At 34.5% G+C, this 11,210-nt stretch overlaps 1 protein-coding gene across 1 annotated transcript; it reads left to right on the top strand.

Annotated features, from left to right (window-relative positions):
• The first annotated feature begins 512 nt into the window (after positions 1-512).
• On the top strand, positions 513-8,954 carry LOC111509592 (uncharacterized). The gene is made up of 2 exons (XM_023165365.2): positions 513-654; positions 6,554-8,954. Exons 1-2 carry the CDS (start codon positions 640-642, stop codon positions 8,654-8,656), a joined length of 2,118 nt encoding a protein of 705 aa, XP_023021133.2. The 5' UTR covers positions 513-639; the 3' UTR covers positions 8,657-8,954.
• The last annotated feature ends 2,256 nt before the right edge of the window (positions 8,955-11,210 follow it).

Here is an 11,210-nt window from a genome sequence, read left to right as displayed (position 1 = left end):
GCAGGGCGCGCCAGGATTATCAACCAATGACCACGCCCCACACCGTGGAGTAAGTGATCATTGGGTCCGAGAATCATGTGCCTTGAGCAATAGCAGTGAGCCAAGAATGACATTATACTGTTACTGTAATTATTTAAATGAATTTAATTTTTCGTCACATTGAGATGAAATTTCCCAGTGTGAATATTGTTTAGTTAGATAATAATGGATACTTGATTTTCATCTAGTAATGGGTATTCCATCCATAATTCGTGTCAAGTTTAGATCTCTAAAACGTTCGCTTGAAATAATTATTTCAAGAAATTCAAACAGAATACCCAATAATCTAACCACGATATAGAAAGCGGACTGAAATTTTCCGAAATTCGCAAATTTTTCCATGTAAATGCAATCGAGTTGATTATTATTCCACAGCTCCTTTGCAATTAAGCCACTAAGTGCATCCAGAATTGGCAAGTACTTTCTTCGTCAATGACATTGCTATTCTATTAATATTTTAACTATCTATTTAATATACAAAACTCGTAGGACCTTGCAGGCCGGTATAAAAACAAAAAGAAAGTGACAATTTTGTTTATTTGATAGTGACAGTGATGGTGATAGTTTAGTTTTCTGTCTTGGATTAGAATGTACAAAAAAATGGATACTCACTTGGTCAGTATTAAAAAAACCACAGTCAAAATTCAGTTGAGGCAATTTTCTTTCAGTATGGAATTCTTTTCATTGCAAAGAAGTTTGCATTCAAATATTTCGATTTTCTTTGACAGTTTTTGGATTTTCACAGCTTTCAAAGGCTAAAAAGTAGAAATCATAAACAGGTATAGAAAGGACAAACGTGTAAATTACCACGACGAGTTATTGTGTAAACATCGATATAGGTATTTTTTGAAGAAAAAATATTTCAGAAATTTGTAAGATATTTCATTGACGTTTTGGAGATATGAATATTTCTCATGTTTCTTTTGAAAAATAACCTTGTATTATCTCTTTCCAATTCAATCAATTCAATGTCTAAAGATAATATCTTATTGTCGAAGTAATTTATAAATACCTATTCATTTCCTAAAAAAAATTGTTGAAATTCTGAAGAAATTGTTGAAAAATACAATTTATACTGTAACATTTATACATACATATTTACAAATACAATACATATGTAAATCTCAGGGGAACAGATGAACTGAATGTAAATAATTCACCTCAAAGCGGACAAACCCCTTAAATCTTAATTGAAATATTTGTAAACATCGTAGAATGGTTTCTATGAGGAAAATATTTCAATAGTGTTAATAGATCGAATTTTTTCATTATTTACAGAAAGATAATTATACACTTCAGCTGTATTGTTAATTTATATATTTTTTTGTGAAATAAATTGAAGTACAGGGTAATCTCAAGTTGTTATTTTGACGGTGAAACTGAAAACTAACTCATATTGGACTTTATTTTCATGCACCAGACACATAGTTTCATGGGTGAGAAGAGATGGTATTATTCTTTGAATAAATTTACAAGATATTTCTGACACTTCTTTGCAAATATATATCAAATGATACGTTTTTGTAGAACGTGTGATTCAAATAATGCGTGGTAAACTATTCATTTCTTCTTGTTCATTTGATTCATTACGTGTAGGTGTAGCATAACGTCCTGAAGATAGTTTACTAATCAAATCAATGACATGATTTTGGAAACTGACCCCAATGTCCAGATTAATCATTGAAAATTTGTTAGAAATATAGAAAGACAAAACTAATAGCTTTTGAAATATTGAAATTCATGAACAAGAGCAAAGGTGTATCATCTGCAAATACAGTGAAATGCTCTTACGTTTTTGAATCGGCTAGGACGTGTTAGAAATCACACGTTAAAAGGTAAGACCTTGTTAGTCCTTAGCTCGCACAAGTTTGAGTGTTGTCGTTCGTAAGGGTGCGACAACTGGTACACAATATTTTTAACATATTTTTCAAACAATAAAACATATAAGGAGAAACACAATAGGCCCACGAATGGATCCATGAGGAACCCAATGTTCAATGTGGCCAATTTCGTAGACGGTATTAGTTCTTAAAATCTGGATTCGTTGACTGAGATATCAGTTTAACAAATCGGCTAGCTTCAACCTCCGATTTATTTATACCGATATCATAATACAATATACACAATATAAACACCGTTTATAATTTTTCATGAATTACAAAATACTACTGCATTAACCTCCCTCAAATTCAGATGATTATACCTACAGATATTTCAAAAAACAAAAAATTTCATCAAAATGTACTTATTTTGGGTTGAAATCCAAATCCAAATTGTTGAGCATTCAAAATCTCGTGTTTGGCTAAAAAAGTAATTAATTTAATTTAATTCATAATTTGTATGAGTTTTTGGAAATTTGAAATGAATGAAACTGCTTGAAAATTGATCGCGTCTGAAGTATTACAGCCGTTGTAGAATGGAATCACAATATTAGTTTGCGAAAAACTTGGAAATGCTCGTTCACCAAAATACTCATTTATCAGTTCAACCAGTAACTGTAGAGTGAAAATTAACAGATTCTCAAGTATCTTCATGGACATACTGTCAATGCCATGAGATTTTTTAGTTTTTTATTTGCTCATTTGTATCTATGCGTTTCATTAGAATAACGTCATACATGGCAAAATTCTCGGCATTGTGAGTACCTTCACGATAAATTAATGGATCTGATGAGATTACAATATATCTGATAAGTTTCTCTGCAATGAAGCAATGGAATTAACTAAGCATTGTTAGGGAACTTGATGTTAATTAATTTAACACATGCTATGTTTTTTTTTATGATTTCATTACTTTTGGATATCCTAATGTGAAAATGGTTCATTTTAGCTGTCTTGACAATTCTTCTATAGATTTTTCCTTATTCGTTGTGAAATTCGTGAAAGGTAATACCTCTAAGATAACAAAGTCTCCTTAGATTTGAGGCAGATCTCTGGATGCCTTTTGTTATTTTTCATTCTAGTTCTTTTATTCATTTTGTTCGAAAGAAAGGACTATTCAAAACAATTGGAGGTAATATTATATAAAGAAAGGAAGAGGGACTCAAATTACCACATAGAGTTCTGATTAGTAATTGTAAAAGTTGATGTGATTATTTTCTGAAAGTGGCCGTCGACGGATATCTCTCGAATCCTTTTACCATCAACGTTGGTGTTCTCCAGGAATCTATATTATCTCCAAATATTTTTCTATTTTATATCAACGACTTATTGGAAAATACGAAGAATCCAATATATTGCTTTGCTGACAACAGCACAATTGTTTCGTCATTCCATCCGGCGGCGGATGCACATCTTCACCGGCAGCAGGAGGTTGCATATTTTGATGAAGAACTAGAAGTAATTTCGAATTGGGGTGAAAATAACCAGATTCAATTCAACACCACAAAAACACAGGCATCAACTTTCTCCAAAAAGATAAATGTCTCCGAACCGGATATAATAATGTCAGGTCAGACAATTCCGCTTTCTGCTTCGATAAATTTGTTGGGGGTTAAAATGTACACCAATATGTCTTGGCACAATGATGTTGCAGTACACCTTTAACTTCACTGATTAAAAACTCTTTTATTTGAAAAACTCCGTTTTCTGTGCAATAAACTTCCGGATAACGTTTTTCAAAATGGATTTAATCTCCAGCGATTCAAATCCAATGTAAATCGCGAATTTCGCACTGGCACCGCTCTTAGAGCGCCTTGAGGATTTTCCTGTAGTGCTTGTGGTTTCTCCTTGAAAAAATCGCGATATTAATATTTATATTTGAGTACAATCACAATTATTATCATAATTAATGCAGTATATACACGTGTTTGAATTATCTTTTTGGGAATAGATTTTTATAAAATGACTGAAGATAAGAAATATTAAATGCAATCCAAACTTAGAATTACAGAGATAAACTGACTTGCAGGGTAGGTGTCTGTTTTATGATGGAGAGTTGTATAGTATTGTTCAATCTTTAGTGTGAAATTGTTTGGTACTTGTTCATAGAAGTAATTCAAAATCTCATTAAGTTCATCACAACTTTGATTCCGAACCTTGAAAATGTCATAAACGTATCTCCAGTAATTGTGGGATGTTTTGGTAATAATATATAATAATATATTCATGCAATATTTTCAGATCCCATATAGCATGATATAGGATACGTCACAAATAAAAAATAGATACATTAACAATCAACAATATCACAATTCAACAGATTTGTACACATATACATAAAAATATCTATTGAATTTATATTGATACACACAAGCAAACACATCTTCATTTTCCATCAAGAAATTCTTTTCTAAATAAAGAAGCAAAAGAACTACTCATATTAAAAACTTGTACTCTGTTCATTGTAGTAATTAATAGGAAATATATTTGCGATCCGAATAGAAATTGTATTTTTACTTTCTTATGAATTGAGAAAGTCAAGCAATTGAAACAACTGGCAAAAATCTCTAGAGAAAAACTTCATATTCAATGATCAATTCTTCTCTGCATAGAAACTTTTTGAACGTGAAAAACAAAACGACGAAGGAAAGTGAATGGAATTGTAATGACAACTGTCGGTGAATTTATTCAAAATTTAATGTTTTTGTGAAAGTTGATGTAATGATTCTACTGAATGCATTGTTATTCTTGAGTTGAAGTAAAAGTGAGACTTGCTTTGAATAATCAACTGAGGTTTCATTGATTTAGGAAGTAATCGGTTTGCAATCGTGAATCTGAAATTACATTTTTTTTGTAGATCGTGATATACTAGATGTCGACTGGAAAAATTTCACTTCTGATAGTTGCAATCGTATTATCAGAATGCATCTGTATATGCTCAGTGGGTATATAACTGTTGATTTATTTATAGATTTGACAGGGTCTCATTTTGATATAAAATTCATAACCCAAAAACTTGCTGGCAACAGTTAGGTACCTTTTCATCAGTGAGGTGGTCAAGTGATACATCATTTGGAAGATATTTGTCTTCATAATTGAAACAATTATTTCATTTGTTATCGAAAAACTTGAAATGAAAATTTGAGAAATTGTGTTTATTATCGAAATACAAAATGTGATCGGTTTGGATTTCCACAATTCGCTTCACCCTTTTATCACAATCAATAGGGAGGTGGAACAAAATGATTGAAATCAATAATAAATACGATTTTTCAATTTTCCGTAATGCACATAAGGATTTTATTAGTAGAAATTCTTCCACCTTTCCATATCAATAGACAGTATCAGCATTTAATATAACGATCAACATACTAGTGTACCTTTTTCTGACATGAATAGATTCCACTCTGTTCAAGCCATTGCGTATAAAACTAATGATAACTTGAGCATGTGTATAACAAAGACAAGAGTTTATTGTGAGACAGAACAGGAATTTATAAATTCTCACGGGATTCATGTCCGATGGTCTACATAGGTCAATCTGGACCAACATTTGAAGTATGAATTAAAGTACATAGAAAGAATATGAATTCAACTTACGTAACTTGCCTCCACCTGATAGACATGAGATTTGAAACTTAATCTTCTGGAAAGTAGGAAATTAATAGATTCGGAAATTTATATCATCTTAATGAATGACTTAAGTAGATTTGAATAACTATATTTTACTGAATTTATTCCCACCAGGTGATCTCACCAGATTATTATACTTTATAATCATGATTATTCATAATTTATGATTACCTGTTGATATAGTTGATTTATTGACATATTTTTACTGGTGAATTAAGAATTATATCCAGTCTTTTCAAGTAGTTTAATCTAACTAGAATACAGTATCTGATTGCACCTTAAGTAATAAGTAATTATTCTAGAGTAGATAGCTCTTCATAGTTGTTTCTTCAATAACAAATGAACCAATTTTAGTGGAGATAATTGAGCCAACAATCACCCGACCTCCAAGCTATTGCAAAAAATATGGGTAGTAGCTGAAACTCGCCAGGGGGGTGTAGTTTGGGTATGGATTTCATATAGAAATTGGAATCGCCTCAAAACAAAAACTGGAGTGTTGTTGACATTTTTTGACACATGCCTATTTAGTCAAGTTGAATGAAGTCACGTTTTCGTAGAAAGTTCTGCAAAAATGTTGTTATCTCATTTTCTCCATACAATATGAACTGTTGACTTCCTTATAACTTTTTTCTCCATTTCAGTCGAAGACCTAAACATGAATTATTTAATCAAGGCACATATTTTTTCTAGTTATATTGTAAACGCCTTTTTTTTTAATAGGGGGATGGTCAAAAGTGAGAGGGTCTATTCAATCCTCCACTGGGTCGGTATCATTATTATTATGTTTTTCAATTATAGACTTGATGCATGCACTAATTTCGTTAACCTAATTTTTTGACGGGTATGCTCATCTCCAAACAAAACTGTTTAACCACCAATACTCAACATTATACTGAATAATATTTTTTCCGGAAAAAACCGTGGAAAATGTTTTTGAAATCTGTGCATGTCCTAAAAAATAGATCTCGAAGTTTTCAAACTTAGATACTGTTTCATTTCAGATCAGTGTCATCATCCTGTTTATTTTCGTGAAAGTTGTCTTCTCGGGTTCCGATCTCCAACAACTCAACTCTCACCAAGATGGTTTGAACCCACTGAATGATGAAGATTCCGACACCACGACCAAAGACCAAGACAAAAGAACCATCTTCAACCCTCCCATACAAAACTACGCATGGGCTAAACACGTAGGAGTAAAACCTACCGGACAAAAATACGTGATAGGCTACGGTGCAGTTGATCTGAAATACAGACCAGTATTGCGGCCGATATCCATCAGACACCCAGGATACCACTATAACAAACCAAAAATCCATCTTCACCTCAGAAAACCAGTTATACACATACCGCAAGTGAGACCTGCTTTGCACTCAGATTGGAGACCGGTGGTTAAACCTCAGCCACAACTAGTGAGGCCTTTTGTTCCGATACATGTGCCGCCTCCGGCTCATCTCTTGACCAAACCGGCTAGGCCTGTACACGAAGATCATCTTCATTTGAACCCTGTTCCTCATATCGATCACGTAGAAAAAATACCGGCGGTGCATGTGGATCATATTCATCAACTACCTCACGAACATAAAGTTCACGTACACCCCGCTCCAGTTCAGCACGTGCATTCTGTGCCAGTCCAACATGTAGACCACGTTCACGTAGTTCCAACGCCTGTACACTCGGTTGCCGTACATCCAGCACCGGTACACCCTGTACCAGTAAATCCTACACCAGTGCAGCCAGTACCGGTGCAAACAGTACCAGTTCATTTTAGTCATGTGCAGCCAGTACAACAGGTGCGGCCAGTACAACAGGTACAACCTGTACATCTCCAGCCAGTACAGCAGCTACAACCAGTTCAACAATTACAACCGGTGCAACAATTGCAGCCAGTACCAGCTACGTTTTTACCGTCGCCTCAGATTTTTGAAGTTACTAAGCCCGACCTAGGGGTACTACCGTTTGGTGCCGTGTTCCAAAGCCCCGTACTTAGAGATGTTCCTGCCCCACAATTCAAGCCTGCATTGATTTCGCAGCCCCTGTACCCCTCACAGCATCTCCAGCCCGTACACCCAGTTCATCCTGTAGCTCCTGTTCAGTCTGTAATACCTGCGCATCCAGTATTTCCTGCGCAACCTGTGGCTCCTGTGCATCATGTAGCTCCTGCTACACCTATAGTTCCTACACATCCATTAGCAGGGGTACATCCAGTTGCTTCTGGGCGACCTGCAGTTCCTGTTCATCCAGCAGTTACCCAAGTCCAGTATCATGGCTCTACAAACTTCATCAACCTGCTGAGAGGACAAACGCCTACAGTTCCACAAGCTGCTGTCAATGCTGCACATCCTCTGTTACCGAATCACTATAACTTGCACTATCCTCAGATTCCACAGGATCAGCATGATGTTCCTGTAGTACCTGGTACTAATGGAATTTTCCCAAACCAGCAGCAGCTGCCTCTGGATACACAGCCCCAATTTCAAGCTGCCGGGCAAAACGTTTTTCAGCAACAGCTACCTCAGGGTCAAGGTCATTTCCAAGTAGATCAGGGGCATTTCCAGTTGACTCAGGAGCAAAGTAATTTTCCTACAGACCATTTTCAAATAGATGACGGGAGATTTCTGATTGGTCAGGGTAATTTCCAGCAAAGGTTGCCCCATGACAATGTTCAGCAGACATCCCCCCAGAATAATGTCCAACATATACCAACGCAAGGAAATCGACAGCCCGAAATCAATGTTCAGGTGATCCGCCCTGATAACTATGATCAGAGTTCTGAGAACGAGTATCAGCAGGATCAGCAAGTAAACTACCAGCCAGCCAGTGAAGTGAGCAGTCAGCACTTTTTCAGACAGGGACAGTTCCAAATAGGCGAGCAAGATGATAATCGAGGTTACTTCTATCAACAGCCGAGTGATGTGGAAGACACTAGGCAGGGTGGTTCCATACAGCCTGGCCAGAGCGATTTGCAGCTTCCTCTGCATTTGCCGCAGCATCCCAGCTTTAAGAGCGGTCGACAGGTTCAGCAGGACAACTATCAAGATGCGTCACAATTGCAGGAAAAGATTTTTAGGCCTTCTATTCAGTTGGAACCCCCTTATAAGAAATAACTTGTAGGTTGTTTTCGCTTTGTTAATTTTATTGTTGTTTTATGTAAATAAGATGTATATATTTTATGTTTGTTGAAGATGATATTACTATTTATTCTCTGCAGTTATTGGATAAAATTAAAGAAAAATACTCATTTGATTTTGTTACTTTTATTTACTTTATTTTGAGTGCATTTTCAAAATCAATTTGATGTTAAGATTTGTAATCATCGTTTCGTATACCCAGGGAAGATGATAACAAGTTGATCAGTTCACATTTAGTTTAGAGAAAGTCAAATATTGCAGTTGTAATTGAAAATGTCCAAATGTCCGAAATACAAGGATTTTTTTTTTGAAAAGTAGGTTTTTGATATACAGTGGAGACATTTCGTGCAGGGCAAGATTCTGGAGTCGGATACATTTTTTGTAAAAAGGAATCATTTTCAGGACTTTTTGGATAAAAAAGCCAATCATGTGACATTAATTGGCGCCGAAAGGGTGCAACCAATTTTTTTTAATGGAAAGAGGGGTATTGTGGCATTTCTCACGAAAGGTATTTCAATTCTTCATCGTTCATTGGAGAGAGAAATGAATCAGTAACATCTTTTATAATAGATAAATGTTGATTTCGAAGACATAAAACGATAGTATTTTATTGTAACCTCGTTATTATTTATCTTATACATTAACCAATCATTTGAGCGAATGTTCCAAATGTTTTCCTTGAACCACCAGACAGTAAAAGAGTATATTTTCGAACTCATAAAATTTTGGAATGTTTCCGTGGTAATGCTAGCACAAGTTTCGGTATTTTTGTCTAAATTTCCGAATTGTACCAGGTTGCGTAACATAAAAGTTAGATTTGAAATAGCCCTAAAGGAACAAATCGAGAAAAGTCAAATCCACTTAACGAGAAGGCCATTGTAACGGACCGCGCCTATTAATCCACATGCTTGGGTATGTATGATTCAACAAGTTAAAAAAATTAGGGGGCGCATCATTCTATTGCAAAACAACTGGATTTTCGAATTCATCACAATTTATTGAATATGTGGGTGAATGAGGTTACGAAAAATTTTCAAATGTAAATCACCGTCAGATTGTCCTCTAGATACAGGATGTTTCAAATTCGATCCTCACCATTGGGATCTCGAAAGCTATGAGAGATACGAAGACGGTTAAATTGCAAAGTTGTGCCTTTACCTGACTATATGCCATTGATGAAGTTCTGAAATTCCGAGTATATCAGAAAAAAACAGAAATTTCGGAAAATGGTTTTTATTTCTTCTGGCTTTATTTTTCGAAGGATTAGAAAATAAATTGTACTTTCACATCGCCACTTTTTCCGGCTACCATCATCAACTTTATTTTTTTTTATGGGCGCTACATTGGGTTCTTTCCGTTTTGAATAGAACCAGATTTTACCTTTTCAATGATGTATCATAAGATTCTTTTTCGAAAAATTGGAGATAACGAAAAAAATTATTTCTTATTATAATAGGCTCTGACTTTGATATTTCAAAATTTGACTTTCAATTTGTTACAATCAATGACATTTTGCTATTGTACATGTCATTGAATTTTTCGCAAAAAATGGCTTTCACGAATGAAGACAAAAGAGATATGATACAAATGTATCACAAATACTATAGAAACAGTGTTAGGACATCGGAAATGTAATTATGTTCAAGTTATTGGATTAAAATCTTACCGAGTTTGATTCGTTTGAAAAGCCAATGAAAAAAATACGAGAATCAACAATCAAAATTTGATAAGTGAGGTGTGTATGAGGTTAATTAGACATTGTGTCATTTTCCATGAAAATATAACTTTGAACAAATAACAATAATTAACTAAAATATAAAGACAAAAGTAAATCACAGCAAATGCTCAAAATGCTTGCCTTGTTCATGATTACACAACTGTGCCCTTCTTCGAATATTATTCACTGCACGATTAATTTCCCTTCTCCTCAATATTTTGAACTCTCTAACAATGCTGTGTTGAAGGTCCTCAATATTTTGATATACCCTCTGGCCATAAACTCTATTTTTCAGTGTACCCCATAAGAATGTATCCATAACACTAAAGTCTGGAGACCTTGCTGCCCACCTCACCGGCCTATTATTCCCTATCCATTTATCACCAAACCTTTCAGTCATATATCGTATTTGTAATAAATGTGTATCATATCTCTTTTTTATTCATTCGTGAAAGCCATTTTTTGCCAAAAATTCAATTAGTTGTACAATAAGAATATGTCATTGAGTGTATCAAATTGAAAGTGAAATTTAGAAACATCAAAGTCAAAGCCTACCATATGATAAGAATTAATTTTGTTCAATACCTCCAATTTTTCGAAAAAGAATGATAACTTATGATACATAATTGAAATGGTAAAATCTGGTTCTATTCAAAACTGAAAGAATCTAATGTAGCGCCCATGAGAAAAAATAAAGTTGATGATAGTTTATAGGAACGACACATTAATCGAACGAATGAAAACAATTTTGAACATTTTTCGTGAAAATAGAATCTCATCCAATCCAATCATTTAATTGACGAGTTCAATAAA

This window comes from Leptinotarsa decemlineata, unplaced genomic scaffold, assembly GCF_025532065.1.
Source record: "Leptinotarsa decemlineata unplaced genomic scaffold, Ldec_3_MD MMD2_P_RNA_scaffold_6, whole genome shotgun sequence".
NCBI classification, from domain to species: domain Eukaryota; kingdom Metazoa; phylum Arthropoda; class Insecta; order Coleoptera; family Chrysomelidae; genus Leptinotarsa; species Leptinotarsa decemlineata.
The sequence above is the reverse complement of the archived record's forward strand: the minus strand, read 5'-3'. Positions and strand labels throughout refer to the sequence as shown.